The following is a 26496-nucleotide window of genomic DNA, read 5'->3' as shown; positions in this document are numbered from 1 at the left end:
CTTAATGTTCCCAGATTCCTGCTTTTGTCATTTCTTCATTTTGAAAATCTTCTGTAAACTTTCTTTTAGAGTAGGTCTTCCAGCAACAAATTCTCTTAATTTTCTGTCTGAGAATATCTTGATTTCTCCTTCACTCCTGAGGGATATTTTTGTTTGATGTAGGAGTCTGGGTTGGCCATTCTTTTCTTTCAGCACTTGAAAATGTTACGATACTTCCTTCTGGTCTCCGTGACTTCTGGTGAGAAACCTACTGTCATTTGAATGGTTTTTCCCTGATAGGTGAGCTCTCATTTTTTTTCTCTGCTTTCAAGAATTTTTCTTTGTCTTTAGTTTTCAGAAGTTTGATTATGACATGTCTTGATGTAGATTTCTTTGAGTTTATCCTATTTGTAGTTCACTCAGCTTTTTGAGTCTGTAGATCTATGCTTTTGTCAACTTTGAGAAAATTTCAGCCCTTATTTCTTTGAATTCTTATTTAGCCTCACACTTTCTCCTCTCCTCCTGGGACTGTGATGAAATAATAGATCTTTTGTTGTAGTCTCAGGTTCTTGAGACTCTGTTATCATATTTTTACTATGTTCTCATTCTGTTGTTCCAATTGGGTAATTTCTATTGTTCTATCTGCTAATTAAGTTCCCTGATTTTTTTCTCTATCTTCTTCATTCTGCTGCTGAGGCACCTCGAGTGATTTTAAAATTTTATTTATTGTGTTTTTCAGTTCTAATATTTCCATCTGGTTCTACTTTATGTCTTTTATTTCTTTCCTGAGACTTTCTGTTTCTTTTCTGAGGCTTACTATTTTTTTCATTTGTTTGAAGCATGTTCATATCTGCTTGCTGATTATGATGTCTGCTTTAAAATCTTTTTCCGACAATCCTAACATCTGTGTCATATTGGGTTTGATGGCTGTTGATTGCTTTTCTCATTTAAGTTGAGATTTTCCTGGTTCTTGGTATAACAAGTGATTTTTGATTGCATCCTGGACATTCTGGGTATTGTGTTATGAGACTCTGGGTCTGATCTAAATCTCCTGTTTTAGCAGGCCTTTCTGACACTGCTCTGGTGGGGAAAGGGTGATCACCTTGTTACTGCCAGGTGGGAGTGGAAGTCCAGGTTTCCCACTTGGCCTCATTGACACCTGGGCGGAGGGGTGCCTCGTCACTACTGGCTGAGGTAGGAAGTTCAGGTTCCCCACTAGGCCTCTGCTGACACCACAGTGGCTGAGAGGGGAAGAGCCAATTCATTACTCTTCCTTTACTGACATCATGGGGGGCACAAGGACAAAATTTATGGCTCCCTACTGGACTTTCTCTGACACCATCCTGGAGGTGGATGGAGGAAGGGGCACCTCCTTACAGCTAGGGGTGAGGGTGGAAGTCAAGGCTCCCCACATGGCCTTTGTTGATGGGATGGGCATGGCACAGCAGGTTTTTAGTGGTGTTTGGCTGGAGTAGGGCAGTTATTGTCTGAATGTTTTTTGTCTTGCTAGCCTGCCCCTTTCCTGTTCCTTTGGCTATGGAGAGCAGGCTTTTCTTGTGGCTTTTATTGTCTTTGCCCCTTGGCATTTACAGGTTGGCAGCTTCTCCAGCATCTGGTTTAGGACATATTTGGCAAAAAGAAAACCCAGGGAACTCACTGCTGTGTTATTCCTTGGGTCCTGAGATCTCTAGGTGGTCTGCTCTCTTTTCTCGACCTTTCAGAGTCTTCTTATATTTATTTTATATGTATAGTGTGCAGAGTTTTTAGTTGCCTTTACTGAGGAGGAATAGAGATAAGTGAATCTACTCCATCTTGTGCCAGAAAGGGAAGCAATCATGCATTTTTGATTTATTTTGACTCCAATTTGTAGGTGAGAGCTTGGGAAAGACTTTGATCTTTCAAAAGAAAACAATTATTTTTCATTTTGTTCTTTTTCATTCTACCTGCTTTTCCTAAAGCCACTTTTCTTTACGTTAATCCACATACCTGCCTCAGCTCTTGTCTGCATATTCTGTGTTTGGGGACCTAGTGAGGAGTCCTAGGGGCTGGGACAGGGTGAGAGATATGATTATGGAGGGACCCAACACTAGATTGAGAACTTTAAACTTTTGTCTCTGGGGAACAATTTTAAGTGTTTAATCCTCATTGATGATAACTAGGTGATTTGTCCAAAACATAGAGTGAATGTGACGTGAGGAGGCAGAAGAGTTACTGGAAGCTGGGGCAGGGTGGAACCTCGGTGTGCTGAGCTGTGCAGATGACTAGCAGAGACCAGTGAAGCAGGGCCATCCCCTGGGGCTCATCTCCAGGGGCCACCTCCAGCTCATCCACTTGCTTCTAGGTAGAAGCAGCAGGAAAGGTTCTCCTCAAGTTTATTGAACCAACATTTGTTGCACATCTACTGTGTTCAAGACCCTGTAGGGTTAGATAAAAAGACATCTGAGACGTGATCCTTGCCCTCAAAAAGCATGTGGTATAGAAGCTTCCCCCTTGTGGATTCTTTTCTGCTACTATTTACCCGCTTACAGGACCAGACCCTACAAGGCCTTTCAGAGTCTCCCAGGTGATTTTACCAGGGAGAGGGAATATTAAACCACCCCCCAAAACCAAACAGAACAGAGAGAACATGCGTCACATACATAGTTGGACACCCTGCAGTCTGAGCTAGCTCCGGGAGCAAGCATTAACCTGACTTCTGGGACAGTGCAACGTGTGCCCAGGTGACCTGCCAGTCATTGGGTGGCTGCCATGGCAAACTCCACACACCTGACGCTGCTCAGGGAGAAGCCAGACAGCTTGTGACAGCTTTTCCTGCTGAAGAACATCTGGCTCAGCAGGCAGGGTGTCATATATCCAGCCAGCGGAGACGAAGCTCAGTTGATTCTGATCCTTAGCGTCCCTGGGCACTGACGCACTCAGCCCCGCAGGAAGGGCAGAGCCAGAGGCAGAGGATGATGCTCAGGAGAAATGTCTCCAAAGTCCTCTGCCTTGGGCTGACTCTCGTCATTGCCGTCAATCTATTCCTGGTATTTTATACCAAGGGGACTTTACAAAAGTTGATTCTGGGTAGTATCCAAAAGGAACTTCACTTGCCTCTGTCTGAATGGAACGGGGCAGTGATCAAGAGACTCTCTCACCTGGAGGTGGATTTGCAGCATCTGAGTAAGTTCATAACACTGACTTGGAGGGTATGGTGTGTGTGTATGTGTGTGTGTGTGCGTGTGTGTTTAGGGACTCAGAAAAAAGCAATGTAGAGGAAAAAATGAGTGAGAGGTCACGTTCTTATCTCTCACTTGCTCCATTTAAGCATCTGGCCTTGAATTCTATGCCTCCAAATGGGAGGTAAGTATTGAGAACTAGTGGGAATCAGAGCAAGCAGTTGAGGGGAGGGTAGCAGAGTGTGTCTATGTAAGTGGTGTGAATGTGTGTGTCTACACTTGTACACCTGCATGATCACAAGTACATACATGCAGGCAGGGAGACTGAGGCTCAGAATAAGAACCCCTGAGAGGCTCAGGAGTATCTAGGCTTAGCCGTGTCCTTAGGCCTTTGTGTGGCAGGGGCTGTTAAACAGAAGTGACAACCTCTGGGGCAAAGGCCTCGCTTCCATTTTGCTATGAGCTCCTATCTAATGCGGGCCTGTTAGAGGACCTCAGATGGAATCCTGATACGACTATGATGGTGGTGTGACTTGGAGCAGGTGCTTATCTCTCTCAGCCTCAGGCTCCTGACCTCACACAGTGGGGGTTGTGAAATATATGCAGAAAGTGCTCTATAAACTGATGTGTACCTCATTTTAACCTCTTTTTTTATTGGGGTATAATTGACGTATAACATTGTATTAGTTTCAGGTGTACAATGTAATGATTCAATATTTGTATACATTGTTAAACGATCACCACAGTAAGTCTAGTTAACATCAGTCATCATACAGAGTTACATTTTTTTTCCTTGTGATGAGAACTTTTAAGATCTACTCTCTTAGCAACTTTCAAATATGCAATAGATATTATTAACTATAGTCACTATGCTGTGCATTACATCCCCATGACTTATTTATTTATAACTGGAAGTTCGTATCTTTTGACCTCCTTCACCCATTTCACCCACCCCTCCACACCTGTCCCTGGCCATGACCAAGCTGTTCTCTGTATCTTTGAGATCGGTTTTTCTTTCTGTTATTTCAGATTCCACATGCAGGTGAGATCAAAGGGTATTTGTCTCTCTCTGTCTGCCTTATTTCACTTAGTATAATACCCTCAAAGTCCAGCAAATTTTAACCTGTTTACACAAATTTTGGGGTTTGTTTTTGATTCCAGCTCACCATGAAACTCTAACCCCTATGAATTTTATGTGTCTCAGCATCTGACTCCGGTGAGGGGAAGCAGCCATGTTTCCCCTGCTCCCATGCCTCTGAACTGCGGTATTGAAAGTGTGAGCAGGGCAGTGACTGCACAGATGTGCAGGTGTGTGTACACGGGGGCTGGAGGTGGGGAAAGTGTCTTTTAAAACGAGAGCTGAGGGCCGGCCCCGTGGCTTAGCGGTTAAGTGCGTGCTCCGCTACTGGTGGCCCGGGTTCGGATCCCGGGCATGCACCGATGCACTGCTTCTCCGGCCATGCTGAGGCCACGTCCCACATACAGCAACTAGCAGGATGTGCAACTATGACATGCAACTATCTACTGGGGCTTTGGGGAAAAAAAAGGAGGAGGATTGGCAATAGATGTTAGCTCAGAGCCGGTCTTCCTCAGCAAAAAGAGGAGGATTGGCATCTGTGTTAGCTCAGGGGTGATATTCCTCACAAAAAAAAAAAAAAAAATGAGAGCTGAGCATTGTCAGGGTTCAGGGTGAGGCAGAGGGATAGAAGGAAGGACAGACAGGAGGAGAAAAAGGAAGAGAGGAAACCAGGAAAAGGGAGAGAAAGAGGGGATGACATGGGGCCAAAGAGATGAGGACAGAAAAGGAGCAAAGAAGTGAGTCCAGGGCAAGAGAATGAAAGAGTTTATATGGTGACAAGAGGAAGAAAGGGGAAATGAGATGAGGAAGGGAGAGGAGGCATAAGCACCACAGCACCATCTACATCCTCCCGCATAAGAGTCAGCATATTTTATTGTGGTACCACTTTCTGGAAGGTAAGTTTCATAAGGGCTGGTTTCAAGAGTGTCTTAGAGAGTGCCTTCCCACTCTATTCCCTGTGCCTGGCACTTAGAGATTAAGTGGATGAATAAATGAATGAATGAGTGTAGGAAGGAGAGGACAGAGGACAGGCAGATAGGGATGCAGGGAAGAGTGACACAGGGCAAGGAGGGTAGATGAAACAGAGAGAAGATTGTCAGCTGCAGAAGCCCTGGCTTTGAGGACATCCGGCTGGTTGGGACATTGGCTATGCAAATACGCTCAGTCAGTGCAGGTTCACTGAGGATGCCTGTGTACCTGGGCAGTCGCTGTCACTCCTTGGCAGAGCACCCAGACCACACCAGCTCTCTGGTCATCCTACCAGCTTACCCTGCTCAGGCCTTGAAATAGCAGGTGTTCTGCCTAAAGCCCGGCTATTCTTTCCTTCAGCTGGGACAGAATATGCCTCTAGAAGCCATCCAGAGCCATTGGGTTTACTTCCCTTTCCTTCTTTGCAATGACCAGTTCCTCCTTTTCTCTTTTATTCTCAGTGCTCCCACATTTTATTCACTCTAAAATGATGTGGTGTTAGGGACCACCTACTACCTGAGATCAATTTCAAAATGTCTTCTGGAGGCTGCTTCCAGATCACAAATGCTCTTCTTTCCTGAAGGGCTTCCTGAAATTGAAAGCCTGTTCAGTTACCAATCATCCTGGTTGCTCATTGCCTTCAAAAAGATTGAAGAAAATCCTAAGTCAACAAGGATACCAAGGCATATTAGGTAAACTATCGAGAGAAAAAGCAAACATATAACGATAATTGTGGGAGTGGTTGATGGCTCTAAACCAATTTTCTGGAACCTCCCTAGGGGTACTTAAAGGCACCACCAGAGCAACGCCATTCTTGTGTCCCCTTGGTCTTGGAAAGTTTCAATGTAAGTCATGGGGATGGACTAATGACACTGTTTTCATCCTGCTGGACTCTGCACTTACATCCTGAAATTGACTTTAGGGTGTCCAGGTCCAAATGACTTCCCACTGACAGCAGTGAATGAGAGAGAAAAATCAGAGATGCCCGAAGAGGAACATGGGGGAGTTTAAGGGCACAGAGAACCCGGGACCACCCTGTGACCCCCATACGCTTAGTACAGAAGAGTTTGATTAAAAATACTATTCAATTTGGAATACTGTAAAAGTTCTGCTCTCTTTTATTTTCCACCAGAGCACATGTGCATGGTATTCACATAGTCTTCTTTGAAAGACTCACCATTTATTTTTCTTTCCGAGTTTGCTTTGGCCTTCTCTTTTTGCCTTAAGCATTTCCATAGTTGGTTGTCCTCCTGGGGCCAGTTTTATGCCCCCTTCCAAACATGGCCTCCTCCCAGTTGCAGGACTTTACTGCTTCCCTTTTAGGGACTGTACGTGTAGCTGAAATTCAGCCCATGTTCTGCTCACCAGCCATGTGCTGTGGCCTGGGCTGCTTCTGCCCAGAGGAAACACAATGGGACTGTCCCCTCACCAAGATGGTGCCCCTGGGCTGTAATCACCCGAAAAGGGGTTTTTTCTTCTAACTTGCAAGAAGCTACTAGATGGGCTAGAGGCGATCCTATCAGTCTGTTGGAATCTAGTGTGAGTTTAGGAGAGGATTAGTGGGGACTAAGTGGGTCCTATGGTAGAGTGCCTTGATTACCATTTTGGGCTTTAAGGCTGAAGAGTGTCATAATCAATGTTGGGGGGCTTGGGAAATATTAATTGGCTCTAGGTTTGGTCCAACTGAAGACAAAGGAGAGAGTTGGAAGGCTATTGTAATAGCCCTTTACCCTACTAGGAAAACCTGGCTGCCCTCTTTCCTCTGTTGACATTTCTTCTATTCATCCCTGACAAGTTTTCTCACTCATTACAGGCTTTATAATGGCTCCTCGTTCACAGTCTTCATCTCTGCCCCAAATCCTGCTATCACCCTGGGACACTGCAGTGTCTTGTGGATGACCCATTCAATTCCTTGGGCTTCCCACCTGTCAAGACCTTTGCCTCCATCCCACCTGACACTTCTATGGTGCACACTGGACTTTGTCATCACCCAAAACTGCTCACCTCTGAAATGACAAATTCATGCCATCCATTCCTGATCACATCCTCACGACTCTGCAGCATACTCATTCAATTTTCCTTCATAACAGTACCATTTCTTCAACTCTCCTCTTGCTACTATCCACAACTCTGTTGTGTTACTGAACAACAGGCTCATTCTGCTTCCTGTAAGACTAGCCAAAAAGTCTGGAGGCGGATCAGTGGAATAGAAAAGGTTTATTTGTTTTTGCCAGCAAAGACAGAAGATGGTGGACTAGTGTCCTTAAAGCCCATCTTACAGAACAAAGACTACAGGCCAGTTATATAGGGGCTGGTCTCCAGGTGGGGCAGACATCTGGTCTCTGGTTGGGGCAGATATCTAGTCTTTGTTCCTGATAATCTTTTGTTTTTCCTCCCTTGTGACTGATGTTTCTGTTTTGGAGAGTGGATATGCGTTAGAGACTGGAGCAATGTCCTATACCTTGATTCAGGTTAAAGATAAAAAGAACAAAATCTTTTAAATATTTCTGTTTATGTGAGTGGTGCACACTTGCTGTGTTGCATCCTCCTAAGAACCCCCCCAACATCATGTGAAATCAGTTGCCCATCTTCTCTGTGCCTTCACCCAAGTGCTAAGCACTACTGAAAAAATTCCATAACTGAATCACTACAAATTCATGGTCATTTTCCTCAGCTGGCCCTCTCCCACCCCCACAGTGTGTCCATGTTTTACAAATCAGTTCTCACTCCCATTTCTTATCATAACAGTTTAAAAAGTTTTCCTCTTTTCTCAATACCCTTCTTCATCTCTCCCCACCCCTCCCAGCAGAGGAAACAGAGAAACCAGAATAAGAGCCAAACTTGATTGTGTGTCAGTCCCTTTCCTAAGCATATGATATGTATTAATTCACTTAGTTATCACAGAAACCCCCTGGAGTACTTGGTAAATCTAAGGCACTGAGAAGAGAAATCCTCTGGCCAAGGTGGTGCAGTTAGGAAGGGGAAGGGCAGCCTGGCTAAGGAGCCTGGACTTTTCACATCTCTGTGGGAATACAAGTTGTCAGATAGGATCAGCCTGTCTTGTTGCCATCGTACCCAGGAAGCAGCCAGAGTAAATGCTTAATAATTCTTTGGTGAATGAATAGTCCAGATAAGAGTCAATAAGGAATTGAACTGGAATAGAATGGAAAGAAAAGGATGAGATCTACCCTGGTGAGATAGACCCTACACGAATAGACAACTGAATGGAGGTTAGGGACAGAGAGTCAAAGGAGACCTGAGGTTTGGGGGCTGGGTAGGTGGGAGAAGAGTAGTTGGTACTATTTGTAGAAATAGGGAAGGAGCCTCAGGAGACTTGGAGGGGAAGGTGTTGTGTTCAGTTGTTAAGGAATTTGGAGAACTTGGAAAACAGCAAAATGAGAGATATCTCCAATAGCCAATTTGGACAGTGTCGACATAAATAATCCATAATCAATCTATAAATCAAAATTGGGGTGATTTTATTATGAGCCAACTTTTGAAGACCATAGCCCAGGGCCTTCCTTCCTCAAGGAAAGAAGGACACCAAAGAAGTGGGGTGTACAGAGTGGTTACATACCATCAAAGAGCATGTATCACATATGATTGCAATGTCCCTTTTACAATAGCCACAAGATCACCCTGCCAGATTGTCCTGCCAGAATAGCTATTGATGGACACAGCTGGTAGCAGGTCTGCTGTCTTGATGGGCATGGCTGGTGGCAGGTCTGTTGTCTCGAGTTGGGTGGTCACAGGATGAGCTCAGCAATCAAGTCCTATCCTAGGGAGAAATGCTTATCTTCAAGGAAATGCCAGTGCAGGGGAAGTTGCATCCTTATCTTAGGGCATTTATTCTTTTCTTTGGAACATGTTAATTGCTTAAAGCAGATATGCAGTGAATGTTCAGAGGCCGCAGGCCCCATTTTGGAAAAACAAGGTCAGGCCGAATTAGTTTTACACCAAATGGCTTCCTCATATGTTCCAATATATCCTATTGCTTGCCATTTATTTATCAACAGTAATAACGGTGATGATGATAACTAACATTGACTGAGTATTAAGTGACAGACACACTTTTAAATGCTTTATGTGAACAAACCCATTTAATTCTCCCAAAAATCTATGTGGCAAGTGCTGCTATGGTCCCTGTTTTATAGATGGGGAAACGGAGAGGATAAGATACTTTGCCGAGGTCCTGCAACTGGTAAGTGACAGAGGTGAGATTCAAATTCAGGCAGTCTGAGTCTAGAGCCACAGATTGTGTGTGTCAGGGGGTGACAGTTGCCTAGAGGGGAAAGGAATCGATGAGATCATCAGGAGAAGAGAGGACAGAGGACATGAGAGGGGTGCCTATGTTTGGGGGACAGGGCAGAGGAGCTTGCTGGAGTCTGTCTGTAATTCTGTAATGCAGAACGTACTCGGGCCGGCCCCGCGGCTTAGCGGTTAAGTGTGCGCGCTCCGCTGCTGGCGGCCTGGGTTGGGATCCCAGGCGCGCATGAACGCTCTGCTTCTCTGGCCATGCTGAGGCCACATCCCACACGCAGCAACTAGAAGGATGTGCAGCTATGACATACAACTATCTACTGGGGCTTTGGGGGAAAAAAAGTAAAATAAAATTATAAAAAAAAAAAAAAAGAAAAGAACGTACTCGCTGAGAGAGAATTGATAGCAGCAGAGCCAAGGCAAGCTGAGGGGAATCTAGCTGGGGACAAGTGGCAGTGGCAGCCAGAGGCAGAGTCAGGTAAAACTGTTTTCTCTTCCTTCTGTTGACAATATTCCCAGCTGTATGGTCATGTGCCCAGGCTCCAAGATGGAGCCGTATCATGGGCCTTGTATCAGGAGACAAGGCCACTGGTTTTGATGGCACTGAGGGGAAGATATATTTAATACCAGAATCAGACTTAGCTAAGCTGAATCATCCTGTGAGAGACAAACAGATTCTCCTGCTTCCTTTGGGTAGGATAATGGTAAGTCCTGGTTGGCCTGGAATAGTCCTGGTTTACTCCTGTTGTCCTGGTCACATCTGTTGCATAATTATTAATAGTGCCCCATCCACTCTGAAAAGTGTCCCAATTTGATGGATAAATTATATGTTCAGCCCTAACTTAGAGGCATTGGGTCTTTGAGTGGATTGGCAGGCAGAAGCACCTGCACTAAATAATTACATTTTTTTCTCTTTCTCTGTGGAGTTCACAGAATTGAGTTTGAGGGAGTTCAAGGTACATATGCTGAGACTCTCCAAGTAGAAATAGTAGAGGGTTGTTGTAAAGGTGAAGTAAATAATGGATGGGAAAGTGCTCTGAAATTTGTAGGCCATTTTCCAAAATCATTACTATTGATGTCATGGATCCTGGAAGACCTCCTCTGCATAAAAGTGTCCTCTGCCTGGGTCTGTCACTCTTCATTCTTTTTTAGTTAAGGCAGTGTTTCTCAAATTAATATGACCAAATTAGAGTATCATCTGGAGCAATTGTTACAAATGCAAATTCCCAGGCTCCACCATAGACCTACTGAATCGGAATCTCTGGGGGAGTCCTGGGATTCTGTATTTTTAGCAAACTTTTGAAGACATTCTTATGATCAAGCAAATTGGAAAAAGATTAGGACATCTCCAATTTAAAAGTTCCTGGTAAACCAAATACATGAAAAGTGACGGGACAGGAGGTGGTGGGTGGAGTAGATTCACTCTTGTTAGCCACTGATAGTGTAGGATGATGTTTCTTAAATTTTATTGTACAAAAGAATTACTGCTTGATTTTGTGAAAAATGCAGCTTCTGGTAACTTCTCCTACCCCTATCCCCACCTGACCTTGAGATTCTGATTTAGTTGATTTGAGGATAAGCCTGGATATCTACATTTTTAAATAATCATAATAGATGATTCTGATGTAAGTGGTTCTTGGGGCTTATTCTGAAAAACATTAGGTTATTATCAATCTATTTCTCAGATCGCAGTTCCTAGAGGATCCTCGAAGGTGTGGGACTCTGGGTAGATAAGTTCTGATGGGGCTGAGAGGAGAGGTGTGTTCTAGTGCATGCCTTGTCAGGACAGCCTAGCATGGCTCTGACAAGTTCCTGTGACATATCACAGACTCTGGGACAAGAGCTTGTAGATTTTAGAATTTGGAGAGAGAACATTTCAAGGAAGTTTGGATGTAAACAATACCCAGGTAACTAAGGGCTGGCTGAAATGTTTTCTCCCCTGTTCTTCATTTGCAGAAGAAAGTCTGAAAGAAGAAAGGATGAAAGATAGAGAACATCCTGTTCAAAAGGCAGTGGAGTCCAAGGCGAATGAGACAAAGAAGGACAAACCCCAAAAAGCGCTCTTCCCAGACTCACAGCTTTTCAAGAGGTGGGGCGAGGGTCTTTCAGAGGCCCAGCAGAAAGAGGCCCAGGACCTCTTCCAGAAGTTTGGTTACAATGTTTACCTCAGTAACCAATTGCCCCTCGATCGCGCCATCCCAGACACGCGAGATTCCAGGTAGGATGGACCAAGTTTGGGCTTCCTAGGGACGTCAGTTTAATTTGAGGATGAGCTTTGGGAGCAGCAAAAATCAAGGGTTGGAGAGAGAGTTGGGGGAGTGGCAAATTGCTGGGGAAGGGGTTCAGGGCATAGAAAGTTCTGGCAGGCTGACTGAGCAAGAGTTCTTGTTTTTAATTCATTTTATAATGGCAGGTCCAAGAAGATAACTGACTGATTCAAATATTTACAGTCCCTTGGAGATGGGCAGAGATGTCAGAAAAACACAGACCTTTGAGACTTCTGATAGGATGGATCTAACTCATAATTCTCCAGATGAGTAAACTGAGGATGAGAAATAGAAAGGACTTGTGCAAGTCAAACCAAAGTTAATAACTCTACTTCCTCCCCAGTGTTTCCCTCAAATTCTCTGCTGGATTCCTCTCTGTTATTAATTCTAATTTAACGAGCCTTCCCTCTCTTTCTCCTTCTGTTTCCCCTGCCCATCACTTCTCCCACTCTTCTTCATAAGGTTTTTGAATAACAACTTTGCTGAGATATAATTCACATACCATACAATTCGTCCATTTAAAATGTACAATATAATCTTTTTTAGTATATTCACAGTGTTTTGCACAATCACCATAATCAATTTTAAAACATTTTCATCCCTTCAAAAAGAAACCCCAGGCTCATTAAGCCACTCCCCATTTGCCCACAACTTCCTCATCCCTAGGCAGTCACTAATCTACTTTCTGTCCCTATGGATTTGCTTATTTTGGATCTTTCATATAAATGGAATCATTATGGGGTCTTTTGCACTGGCTTTTCTCATTTAGCATAATGTTTTTAAGTGCCATTCATATTACAGCATGTATCAATACTTCATTCCTTTTATTGTTAAATAATATTCCATCATATGGATATACCACATTTTATTTATCTATTCATCGTTGATGGACATTTGGATTGTTTCTACTTTTTGACTATTATGAATAATGCTGTTATGAACATTCATGTATAAGTTTTTGTGTAGATTTATGTCTTCATTTTTCTTGGTTATATTCTAGGAGTAGAATTGTTGGGTCATACGATAACTCTACGTTTAATCTTTCAAGGAACTGCCAGACTGTTTTCCAAAGTGACTGCATCGTTTTACATTCCCTTCAGCAGTGTATGAGAGTCCTGATTTTTCCACAGCCCCCCACCAACATTTGTTATTGTTTGTCTTTTGATAATAGCCATCCTAGTGGGTGTAAAGTGGTATACCATTGTGGTTTTGTTTTAAATTTCCCTGATGTCTAATATTGCTGAACATCTTTTCATGTGCTTATTGGCCATTTGTATATCCTTTTTGAAGAAATGTCTATTCAGAGACTTTCTTCATTTTAAAATTGGGTTATTTGTCTTTTTATTATTGAGTTGCAAGAGTGCTTTATATATTTTAGATACAAGTTCCTATCAGACATATGATTTGCGAATGTCTTCTCTTATTGTATGGGTTGTCTTTTCACTTTCTTGATGGTCTTCTTTGAGTACCAAAGTTTTTAATTTTGATGACGTCCAATTTATCTATTTTTTCTTTGGTTGCTTGTGCTTTTGGTGTCATATCTAAGAAAAAATTGCTTAATGCAAGGTCATGAAGACTTATGTCTATGTTTTCTTCTAAGAGTTTTATAGTTTTACTCTTACATTTAGGTCTTTGGTCCATTTTAAATTAATTTTTGTGCATGCTGTGACATAGTGGTCCTACTTTATTCTTTTGCATGTGACTATCTAGTTGTTCTAGCACCTATTGTTGAAGAGACTACTCTTTCCACGTTGAATTGTCTTGGTACACTTATCAAAATCAGTTGGCCATAAATGTAAGGGTTTATTTCTAGATATCAATTCTATTCTATTGATTTGTAGGTCTATCCTTATGCCAGTAACTCACTATCTTGATAACTGTAGCTTTAGTAAGTTTTGAAATCAAGAAGTGTGAGTCTTTTAACCTTCTTCTTTTTAAGATCATTTTGGCTATTCTGGGACCTTGAATTATTTGTTTATTTATTTATTTTTGTGAGGAAGATTAGCTAACATCCAAAGCCAATCCTCCTCTTTTTGCTGAGGAAGATTGGACCTGAGCTAACATCCGTGCCCATCTTCCTCTACTTTATATGGGACGCTGCCACAGCATGGCTTGACAAGTGGTGCATTGGTGCACGCCCAGCATCTGAACCTGCGAACCCCAGGCTGCCGCAGCGGAGCACACGCACTTAACCACTGCGCCACCGGGCTGGCCCCATGGGAAGTTGAATTTTTCTATGAATTTGAGGATTAGCTTGGCAGTTTCTGCAAAGAAACCAGAAAGATTTTAATAGGGATTGCATTGAATCTGTAGATCAATTTAGGGAGTATTGCCATTTTAACAATTAAGTCTTCCAATCGATGAATGTGGGAAATCTTTCCTTTTACTTAGGTCTTCCTTAATTTCTTTCAGCAATGTTTTGAGTTTTCAGAGTATACATTTTGCACTTCTTTGGTTAAATTTATTCCTAAGTATTTATCTTTTTGATGCTATTGGAAGTGAAATTGTTTTCTTAATTTTGTTTCAAATTTCAAATTTTTCATTGCAAGTCTACAGAAACACAATTGATTTTTGTATATTGATCTTACTATCCTGTAACCTTGCTGTATTCATTTATTTTTTTTAATAGTTTTTAAGGGATATTTTAGGATTTTATATATATGATTATGTCATCTGCAAATAGAGAGAGCTGCACTTCTTTTTCAACATGATGCCTTTTACTTCACTTTCTTGCTAATTGCTCGGCTAGAACCTGAATAGAAGTGGTAAGAGAGGACATCCTTGTTTTGTCCTTCATTATACAGGGAAAGCATATAACATTTTACCATTAAGTATGATGTTAGCTGTGGGTTTTTGTAGATGCCCTGTACTACAAATTCTATTCTATCCTAGCTTGTTTAGTGCCTTCTTTTTCTTTCTTTCTTTCCTTTTTTTTTTTTTTATCATGAAAGGTTGTTATATTTTGTTAAATGCTTTTTCTGTGTCTATTGAGATGATCATGTGGTTTTTGTCTGTTATCTATTAATATGGTGTATTACATTACTTGATTTTAGGATGTCAAATGAACCTCACATTCATGTCATAAATACTGCTTGGTCACGGTATATAATTCTTTCTATGTGTTGCTGGATTTGGTTTGTTAGTATTTTGTTGAGGATTTTTGTGTCTGTATTCATAAAATATATTGTTTGTAGTTTTCTTTCCTTGTTATAGTTTTGTCTGGTTTTATATCTGGGCAATACTGGCCTCGTAGAATGAGTTGGGAAGCGTTTAGTTCTCTGCTATATTTTGGAAGAGTTTGTGAAGAATTGGTATTAATTCCTCTTTAAATACTCTGTAGAATTCACCAGTGAAGCCACCTTCTTCCTAGACCTTTTTTGATAGGGAATTTTTGATTACTAATTCAGTCTTTTTGCTTGATGTAGATCTATACAGATTTCTGTTTATTCTTCAGTCAATTTTGATCATTTGTGTCTTTCTAGGAATTTGTCCATTTCATCTGTTTTCTAATTTGTTGGTGGACAGTTGTTTATAGTATTCCATGATAATCTTTTTTACTTCCGTATGGTCAGTGGTGATGTCCCACTTTTGCTCCTGATTTTCGTAATTTTAGTATTCTTTATTATTTTTCTTGACCAGTCTAGCTAGACTGAGGCAATTGAGGCTTGCCTTGTTTCCCAACATATGGTCTATCCTTGAGAATGTTCCATGTGCACTTGAGAAGAATGTGTATTCTGCTGTATATGGGTGGAGTGTTCTATCTATAGCTAAGTCCATCTGGTCTAGTTTTTCGTTTAAATCTGCTATTTCCTTGTTGACTTTCTGTCTGGATGATCTGTCCATTGATGTAAGTGAGGTGTTAAGGTCCCCTACTATGATTGTGTTGTTGTTAATATCTCCTTTTAGGTTTGTTAATAGTTGCTTTATGTACTTTGGTGCTCCTGTGTTGGGTGTATATATATTTATAAGTGATATGTCTTCTTGGTGGAGTGTCCCTTTTATCATTTATATACTGCCCCTTTTTGTCTCTCACTACCTGTTTTATCTTGAAATCTGCTTTGTCTGATATAAGTATGGCAGCACCTGCTTTCTTTTGTTTGCCATTAGCTTGGTGTATCATCTTCCATCCCTTCACTCTGAGCCCATGTTTGTCTTTAGAGCTGAGATGTATTTCCTGGAGGCAGCATATTGTTGGATCTTCTTTTTTAATCCGTCCATCTACTCTGTGTCTTTTGATTGGAGAATTCAATACTTTTACATTTAGAGTTATTATTGATATATGAGGGCTTAATGCTGCCATTTTATCACTCATTTTCTGGTTCTTATGAATTTCCTTTGTTTCTCTTCCCATGTATTTCAGACTACCAATTCAGTTTGGTAGTTCTTTATGATGGTTTTCTTAGTTTTCTTTTTATCATTTTTGTCTCTGTTCTGATTATTTGTTTAGTGGTTACCGTGAGGTCTGTATAAAAAATCTTGTAGATGAGGTAGTCCATTTTCTTATGGCCTCTTATTTCCTTAGACTAAGTCGATTCCATCCGTTTCCTCTTCCCCTTCTAAGTTATTATTGTCATAACTTATTCTATCTTGTGTTGTGAGTTCATGGTTAAAATAACGAGATTATATTTAATTTTGGTGTTTCCTTTCCCTTTATCTTTGATGTTATAATTAAGTGTTTGCTAAGCTGTTCTGATAGAGAGCTGCAATTTTTCTGTTTTTGTGTACCTATTTTTCTCTTTGCTCAAGGCTTTGTAACCCCTTTCTTTCTTTTTTTTTTCAGTTATGAGGATTTTCTTGAGTGTTTCTTATAGGGGAGGTCTTGTGGTGATGAACTCCCTTAGCTTTCGTTTATCTGGGAAAGTTTTTATTTCTCCATCATATCTGAAGGATATTTTCACTGGATAGAGTATTCTTGGCTAAAAGATTTTGTCTTTCAGAATTTTGAATATCATTCCACTCTCTCCTAGCCTATAAGGTTTCTGCTGAGAAATCCACTGAAAGACTGATAGGGGTTCCTTTGTAAGTTATCTTCTTCTGCCTTGCTGCCCTTAATATTCTTTTCCTTGTCATTGACTTTTGCCAGCTTTTCTACTATATGCTGTGGAGAAGGTCTTTTTACATTGATATAGTTAGGAGATCTATTGGTTTTTTTTGCTTGTATTTCCAGCTCCTTTCCCAGGTGTGGGAAGTTCTCAGCTATATTTCTTTGAACAAGGTCTCTGCCCCATTCTCCTTCTCTTCTCCCTCTGGAATACCTATAATCCTTATGTTGTATTTCGTAATTGAGTTGGATATTTCTCGGAGAATTTCTTTGTTTCTTTTTAGTGTTAGTTTTCTCTCCTCCTCCAACTGAAGCATTTCTATATTTCTGTCCTCCAGACTGCAGATTCTGTCCTTCATAATATCAGCTCTAAATTCAGGGAGTCCAGATTTCTTTATCTCATCCATTGTGTTTTTCATTTCCAATAATTCTGATTGGTTTTTCTTTATAGTTTCAATCTCTTTTGTGAAGAAGTTCCTGATTTCATTGAATTGTCTATCTGTATTTTCTTCTAACTCACTGAACGTTTTTATGATAGCTATTTTGAATTCTCTGTCATTTAGATTATATATTTCTGTGCCTTCAGGATTGATTTCTGGGTGCTTGTCATTTTCCTTCTGGTCTGGAGTATTAATATATTTTTTCATACTGTTTGACGGTGTGGATTTGTGCCTCCACATCGTGATAGTACCTGGTCACATCTTCCACCTGCTGCCCCTGGCCGGGTGTCAGAGCTGTGCATCCTGAACCCACTGCCATCCCTGGCTCACTCACTCACAGCTGCTGCTTTTCTGTCTTCTACGTGGGCGCTCTGGCCAACCGGCTGAGCTGGAGTGCTGGGTGAGGGAGAGGGGTGCTTAGTATTGCTTGCGTGATCCTGGGGGCTTCTCGCTCTGCCCCTGCTATCTGCTCTGCTGGGGTGCTTGCTTGATGAAGACACTCCCACAATAGCTTAGTCACCTCTGTGTGGGGCTTTCTCATGGGTTATGAGGGAACTTGGAGAGTGACAGTGTTCCTGCAGAGGGCCGCCCCTCCCCCCTCTCCTCTCAGACCAGGCGTGGTCTGGAGCCCATGGTCGCTGATGTTGGGGAGGGAGAGGAGCTCTCCTTACCACCTTCCACCTCCTCCTGGGGGTTCAGCATTTCCACCCTCAGACGGATGGCTTCGTGGGTCTCTCAGACATCTTTTGTGGTGTGTGAATGTTCTCTCTTGGTATATGAATGTCCTTTTTGTTGTATCTTAGGAGGGAGAGTCTAAGGGGAGAGCTCACTCTGCCATAAAGCTGATGTCACTCCTCTGAGATCTTTATTCTTCTTCTTTTTTGTTTTTGTGAGGAACATTGGCCCTGAGCTCACATCTATTGCCAATCTTCCTCTTTTTGCTGAGGAAGATTAGCCCTGAGCTAACATCTCTACCCATCTTCATCTATTTTGTATATGGGATGCCACCACAGCATGGCTTGATAAGTGGTGCATAAGTCCATGCCCAGGATCTGAATCTGTGAACCTCGGGCCACGGAAGCGGAGTATGCATACTTAACCAGTATGCCATTGGGCTGACCGCTGATCTTTATTCTTTTTAATAGAGGTATTGACAGCTATAAATTTCCTTCCAAGCTCTGCTTTTGCTGTATCCCATAAGTTTTGGTGTATTGTGTTTTGGTTTTCAGTCATCTTAAGGTATTTTCTAATTTCCCTGTGATTTCTTCTTTTATCTAATGGTTACTTAGGAATGTATTGTTTAATTTCCACATATTTGTGAATTTTCCAAACATTTTTCTGTTGTCCTCTCTAATGTCACACCACTGTGACCAGAGAATCACACTTTGTATGAATTTAATCTTTTTAAATTTACTGAGCCTTATTTTATGACCTAGCATATGATCCTTCCTGGAGACCATTGTATGTACAGTTAAGAATATTGTATTCTGCTATTGCTGGATAGAGTGTTCTATAGATGTCTATTAGGTGTGGTTGGTTTACAGTGTTGTTTGTCTTCCATTTCCTTCTTTATCTTCTGCCTACTTGTTGTATCTATTATTGAAAGTTGGGTGTGGAAGTATCTAGCTATTATTGTTGAATTGTCTATTTCTCCCTTCAATTCTGTCAGTTTTTGTTTCATGTATTTTGGGACTGTGTTGCTTGGTGTATATGTTTATAATTGTTATATCTCCCTGATGGATTGATCCTTTTATAGTTATAAAATCTCCCCTTTCATCACTAGTAACATTTTTGTTTTAACATCTGTTTTGTCTCATATTCATATAGCCACTTTAGCTTTCTTATAGTTGTTGTTTGCCTGCTATATCCTTTACTTTCAACCTATTTGTATTTTTTAATCTAAAGTATGTTTCCTGTAGACACTATATAATTGAATTTTTTTTTGTACAATCTGACAATCTCTACCTTTTTACTAGGTTGTTTAATTCATTCACATTTAATTTTTTTATTGATATAGTTGGTATAGCGTCTGCCATTCTATTTTTGCTTTTAAATGTCTCATGTCTTTTTCCTCTAATTCTTCTTTACTGCTTGTTTTTTACATTAAGTGAATATTTTCTAATAACAGTATAAATCTTTGGATGATTTTTTGGTACATTTTTGAGTTATTTTCTTAGAAGTTGCTCTAGGGCTTATTGCATACATCTTAACCTATCAGAATCTACTTAAACTTATACTAACTTAATTTAAGTGAGATATAGGAAAGTTTCTCATATATAGCTCTATTTCCTATTCCTACTTTTTTGCTATTATTGCTATGCATATTACATGTATGTATGGTACAAACCAAAAAATATACTGTTATAATTACTTTATATAATTTTTCTCTATTAAAGAAGATGAGAAAAAAGGAGAGGAAGTTTAAATTTATAGAATTTTTTATATTTATCTTCTTTTTTATGATGTTTGATTCTCTACACTTGTTCCTGTGGATTCAACTTACCATCTGTGTCATTTCCTTACTTCAATACTGCTTTGCTTCCACCTACCTCATTTGTGCTGTTATTGTCAAGTATATGAAATTACTATATAATATGGGCCCAACAATACAATTATACACACTTTTAAAAAATAAGTCTTTTAATGATTTTTAAATCATTTAAGAGAAGAAAGGAGATGAAATAGTCATCTATACTATCTTTTATAATTACTCAGTTATGTTTACTGGTGCTCGTGTGTGTGTGTGTTTGTGTGTGTGTGTGTGTGTGTGTGTGTGTGTATGTGTGTTTGAATTACTCTCTGACTTTCAGCCTAAAGAACTTAGCATTTCTTGTAAGGTGGGTCTCCTACCAATGAATTCTCTCAGTGTTTGTTTATCTGCCAATGTCTTTATTTTGCCTTTATATTTGAAAGATATAAGATAAAAGATGCTTGCTTGATAGTTTACTTTTTCTTTCAGCATTTCTGATATGTCATCCCACTGCCTTCTGGCTCTATTGTTTCTTATGAGATATCAACTGTTAATATCATTGGGGTTCCTTTGCATGCGGTGAGTCATTTTTCTCTTGCTTCTTTCAAGATTTTCTCTTTAACGTTCAGCATTTGGACTACGATATGTCTATGTGTATATCTGTGCATTTATCCTACTTGAAGTTTATTGAGCTTTTGGATGTGCCTAGAAGTTTTTGAGTATGAAGATTTCTTATTGGGGTTATTAAATATATCATAAGTTGCAGCCTCTGAGTGCTAAGATCTTGTAGCTGAATCTATTGGACATCAAACTAACAAGGAATTGTGACCAGAAATTTTTTCCATAAGTTTCCTTCCATTTGTACTTTTAACCGTGAGAGCAAGAGTCATCATTCAAGATGTGACCTATAATCCATGTGCATGACAGTGGCCCAATGCATGGTTTGACTGACGAATTAGTACTCTGTATCACATCACCCTAAAAAGATAATTTCTCAGCATCCCCTGATTCCCTGAGTCAGAGGACAGCAGGTGTAGCTTTAGATGGAGATGTGAGAAACTACTTCTTCATTAAGACCCACTCATTTCAACATGTAGATTGCCTTATCCTGAGATATTCTGCCCCTAAGGTATTTAGAGAAAACTTCTACCCAATCAGCATATGCAAGGATGGTAAAAAAATTTCGTCTTTCATGCCAGCTCCAATTGATTGATAATGACTACCTGGAGTATTGTCGTGGGAGGACTTTTGAGTCCATGTGGTCAGAGGCCACGGTCATGAGTGCCGTGATCTGTTAGTGATGCCTACTATCATACAAGGGGAAAATGGTGGCATATGTGTCAATATTTGCCACTTGTGAATCAGAAGGCAAATAGAACCTAATAAATTTTCTTGGGGTTGATTGCATGATTTAGGTTTTGAAATATGAGTATAATATGCTTGGATCAGTTGGTAGTTGAAGCTGCCTTATACTTATTTAATATTTTCAGGTTTAATTCCATAGGGATTAATTCATTAAACTGCTTGTCAGAAAGTATTACTGTGGATAGAAAATATGTATGAATCAAGTATCCATATATGCTTGAATAGCATCTGAATCACCTCTGATACTAATAAACCGAAGGAGTACTCTTCCTCTCTGCTGGTCATTAAAAATCCATGTGGCTCAGACACATTTCTCAGATTTCAGAGCTAAAGCATTCTGGAAGGCTTTGAGAATGCCATGGCTTGGGAACTATAGGAAGACCATTTCACTGACTTCCTGTGAGAGAGAAATAATTTAGTGAATGAGAGCCATCACATAGAATCTTGAATTTAGAATAGACCTTCTATGTCATTGAGTCCAGCTTCCTACTAGGCAAGATGCCAAAGTGTTTGTAGTCACTAGGTTTCCCCAGCTTTCTGGATAACTGTCTGATACCAGAGAGACACCAGCCTTGGCAGTTCTATGTTGTCTGTCCTCTCTTTACCTTTCAGAGACCAGAGAAAGGCTACTCAGGAGAGAGTTGTAGGAACTGGAGAACCGGTCAGTCACTTTATTGAGTTTAGGTAGATATTAAATACCAACAAACAATTAAACACAGGAACAGGCATAGCTACAATGGTTAACCTCTAATAGGTGGTCCGCTAAAATGCTGTGGTCAGGATCAGCTACAAAATTAGCAGGGACCAGTGCAAAATGAAAATGGGAGGCCCTTTGTTAAAAAAAAAAAAATTAGTAAGAATTTCAAGATGGTGATAGCAAAGTATTAGCTAACTTAACCCACTAAGTGTAGAGTCTTGTGTGACTGCAGGAAGTTGGCCTTGTTACTGGCATAATTTACCTTAAGAAGTCTCAATGTAAAAATACATTTTGCAATTGCTTCAAGCCTGTTTGCATGGGTACATATCAGTTTATTTGTTCTATACAACAGTAATTTCAGGCAAAGTTGTGATATACATAAAGTTTATCTTTCTTGCTCTAACACCTGGAACTTACTCACCTTAGCTGTTTCTCCCATTGTCCCGTCCTGTTGCTGGGGGTGATGGGGGACCATTGTTCTACATTGGAAGGAGTTGCTAAAGATCAGTTCCTCTACCTGTCCTCCAATCAATAAATATTTTTCAGTATCTTCTGCTATACTGTCCAATATGGTAGCCACTAGTCATATGTGGCTATTTAAATTTAAATTAATTAAAATTGAATTAAATTAAAAACTTAGTTTTTTGGTTACATAGCCACATTATAAGTGCTCAATAGCCACATGTGGCTAGAGAGTATCATAACAGACAGCACAGATATAGAACATTTCCATTATTGCAGAAAACTCTCTTGGATAGTGCTGATCTACACATTCCAGGTCAGGTGCTGGGGAGTGAGGACGAAGGCGAGATCATTCTTTTCGGAACTGCAGGAACCATATTTCCTGTGTCTCTTGCTATAAGGTGGGGAAGACAATGTGGGGTGTGGATAAGAGAAGCATTGTGAAAGCGTTTAGATTATAGCCAAGAAATTATTCAAAAGAATGCATGGGAGAATGGGTGGAGGAAAGAAAATCGGAGGGTGGCTGATCAGATTATGTGGATTAGAGGGAAGAGAAGATGAACAGAGTTTTAATCCATCTTCTATTTAACATAATCACCTCTTCTTAGTCTCAATTAGTACATATTTGTTATATAAGCAGTCTCTACCAGACATGAGGAGCTGCCGCTGTGCTTGAAAGAATTAAAGTTCATCTCTGGCAGGCTCCTCTGCCTCCGCTTTAAATATGGATGATCCTTGGGCTTTGGCTCAACGCTCTTTTCTGCATGTAGCTGAGGTGATTTTATCCAACTCTTATGAATTCATCACCACTTACATGGTGATGACTCCCAAATTCACACGTCTGCAATCCAGATTGTTTAGCTGAGGCCCTGAGACCATAAATGTAATGATCTGCTGTGGAATTCCATGATATGATTCAAACGCACTTTAGACTCAACTGGCCAAACCTAAATGTATCAATTTCTCTTTCTCCTCTAGCTCAGTGAATGGTCTCATTGTCCAAGTAATAAATATAACAAGAGTAAGAACAGCAATAGCCACCAAAGTAGTCATAATAGCAGCTAACATTTATCGAGTACTTCTTTTATTCTGAGCACTTCATGCACATTATTGCTTTTGACCCTCACAATAATACTCTGATGTGAGTGTTGTTATTATTACCACTACTACCATTTCACAAATAAGGAAAAAAAGGCAGAAAACGGTTAGGTAGCATTCCCAAGATCACACAGATGGAAAGTGACAGAGCTGTGACTTGGGTACAGGTCTGTCTGAAGACTTTGTCTTACTTGTAGTACCACACTCTTACAGCATTGGCATCATCTTGGATCCCATGAGAAATGCAGAATCTCAGACCCCACCCAGACCTACTGAACCAGAATCTGCCCTTTAGCACAATTCCCAAGTGGGTTGTGTGCACCTTGGAGCTTGAGAAGCATTGTGAGGTAGTATCCTCCTTCCAGTCCCTCACTCGCCCACCACATTCAGGTGACTAGGAAATCAGACTGAAGCCGTTGCTCTTCGTTTCACTCCTCTCTTCCCTCAGGGCATGCCGTGGCTGAGGTCTGCATACCTGCCCATCTGGATTATGGTGACCACGTGTTGCTGATTGTCATTCATCTGTTCTCCTCCTGGCAGCCAGAATGATCTTTTAAATGTATTAATTTGATCATACCTATCCTTTGCTTAAAATCCTTCAATACCTCTAGGACAAAACGCAGTCTTGTTAGCCTTCACTGTGGGGGCCTGTTGGGGGTGCGGGGAGTCAGTTATGGGAGATTACCAGAAAAGCACAGTAAACAAGAGTAAGGTTATTATGCAGATTTAAGTCCTTGCTTTCCTCTTTGATAAGAGTTTCTAGAGATATGGTCACCCCCCTCTTCCTGGTACAGAGAGGGAGACATCTTTACAAATGGAGATTTCCCTTACAAATGTAAATGTCTCTTACAAAGGGTTACTTCTACTTGGTTTTCAGAGCTTCTGCCTGTCTGCAGTTTCTTAAAAGTAACCAGCCCAAAATAATCCTCACGCCAAAAAGACACATCTTGAGGTGGCCAATTCTGATCCCCCACACTCCCAACTCATTATATAAGGCCAGTATTACCCTGATACCAAAGCCAGATAAATAAATCACAAGAAAAGAAAATTACAGAGCAGTATCTCTTATGAATATAGATGTAAAAATCCTCAATAAAATACTAGCAAACTGAATCTAACAGCATAGTAATAGGATTATACACTAGGATCAAGTGGGATTTAAGCCAGGAGCATAAATTTGGTTCAACCTCTGAAAATCAATTAATATAATACCTCATTTTAATAGAATAAAGGACAAAAAACACACTATCATCTCAATAAACACAGAAAAAAATTTGAAAAAAAATCCAAGACCCTTTATTAAAACACCTAATAAGCAAAGAATAGATGGGAGCTTCTTCAACACGATAAAGGGCATCTACAAAAAGCCCACAGCTAACATCATTCCTCATGGTGAAAGACTGAAAGCTTTTCCCACATCAAATAAGTATGTCTGACCTCATAACTTGTACTTAATATTTTACTGAAAATTCTAGCCATGATAATCAGGCGAGAAAAAGAAAAATCATCATCTAGTTTGGGATGGAAGCAGTAAAACTATCTCTATTTATAGGTGACATGCTTTTAAATACAGAATATCCTAAAAATCCATTAGAAAACTATTAGAGCTAATAAATGAAAACAGAAAAGTTGCAGGATACAAGATCAATACACAAAATTCAATTATGTTTCAATAGATTTGCAATAAACAATTCAAAAATGAAATTAAGAAAACAAGTCCAGGGGGCCAGCCCAATGGCCATAGTGGTTAAGTTTGTGCACTCTGCTTCGGCAGCCTGGGGTTTGCAGGTTTGGATCCCAGGTGTAGACCTACACACTGCTGGTCAAGATGGGCACAGCTCAGGGCCAATCTTCTTCAGCAGAAAGAGGAAGCCTGGCAACAGATGTTAGCTCAGGGCCAATCTTCCTCACCAAACAAAAAAAAAAAAAGAAAGAAAGAAAAGAAAACAAGTCCACTTATAATACTGTCAAAAAGAAAAAATACTTGGGAATAAATTTACCAAAGAAGTGTAAGCTTGTAAATGGAAAACTACAAAGCATTGGTTAAGAAATTAAAGATTTAAATAAATGGAAAATACCCCATATTCATGGTTGGAAGATTTAATTTTGTTAAAATGGCAATAGTTTCCAGGTTGATCTACAGTCTCTATCAAAATACCAGCTGGATTTTGGGTAGAAATTGACAACCTGATCCCAAAATTCATACGAAAATGCAATCAATCCAAAATAGCCAAAGCATCTTGAAAAAGAAGAATAAAGTTATAGGACTCACATTTTCCCTTATTTCAAAACTTACCACAAAGCTATGGTAATCAAGACAATGTGTTGTTGGTTAAGGATAGATATACAGATCAGTGGAACAGGATTGATATTCAGAAATAAACTATTACATTTATGGTCAATTGATCCTGACAAGAGTGCTGTGATATTGTGATTTATAATAAGAAATATACATTTGGTCTTAGCCCCTGTTCCTGGCATCCTTGGAATTTCCTATGTGAGAAGAGAGAGAAAGGGGTCTTTTGTTATTCATAACAAACTCTTTTCAATATTACCTGAGTTTATGTTAGTGAGGCGACTTTTAGAAATCCCCTAAAGATAGATAGGTTGCCAGGGAACAAATCCTGTGATTAGAGGGTTGGAATATTCAACCCCACCCCGCCCTCCACTCCACCTCCTGGGAGAGGAGGGAGGTAGAGATAGACTTGATCACTAATTTCCAATGATTTAATCACTCATGCCTAGGTAATGAAGCCTCCATAAAAATTCCTGAGCTATGGGATTTGGAGAGCTTTTGGGTTTGTGAACAAGAACACAACCATATGCTGGGAGTATGTAGGTAGTTTCCACTGTGACAGAAACTCCTGTGCTCAGGACCTTCAGGACCTTGCCCTATGTATCTCTTCATCTGGCTGTTCATTTGTATCCTTTAATATCCTTTGTAATAAACTAGTTATCTAGTAAGTAAAGTGTTTTCCTGAGTTCTGTGAGCTGCTCTAGCAAATTAATCTAACCTAAGGAAGGGGTTGTGGGAACCTCCAACGTATGTAGTCAGTGGGTCAGAAGCACAGATAACAACCTGGACTTGGATTGGCCTCCGGAGTGGGGGAGGCAGTCTTGTGGGCCTGAACCCTTAACCTGTGGAATGTGATGTTAACTCCAGGTAGATAGTGTCAGAATTGAATTAAATTGTGGGACACCCAGCTGGTGTC

The 26496-nt window shown here is 40.4% G+C and overlaps 1 protein-coding gene across 1 annotated transcript in view; it reads left to right on the top strand.

The window, feature by feature from the left end:
* Window positions 1-2930: 2930 nt before the first annotated feature.
* Window positions 2931-26496, top strand: part of GALNT8 (polypeptide N-acetylgalactosaminyltransferase 8) — a 45774-nt gene continuing 22208 nt past the window's right edge. Inside the window, exons 1-3 of the mRNA XM_004438833.3 lie at window positions 2931-3167; window positions 5833-5849; window positions 11408-11662. Coding sequence (XP_004438890.1) covers window positions 2931-3167; window positions 5833-5849; window positions 11408-11662 — 509 coding nt within the window. The remainder of the gene's footprint in view (window positions 3168-5832; window positions 5850-11407; window positions 11663-26496) is intronic.

Source organism: Ceratotherium simum, chromosome 17 (assembly GCF_057802395.1).
Source record: "Ceratotherium simum simum isolate JZ-2026a chromosome 17, ASM5780239v1, whole genome shotgun sequence".
Classification (NCBI taxonomy): domain Eukaryota; kingdom Metazoa; phylum Chordata; class Mammalia; order Perissodactyla; family Rhinocerotidae; genus Ceratotherium; species Ceratotherium simum.
The sequence above is the reverse complement of the archived record's forward strand: the minus strand, read 5'-3'. Positions and strand labels throughout refer to the sequence as shown.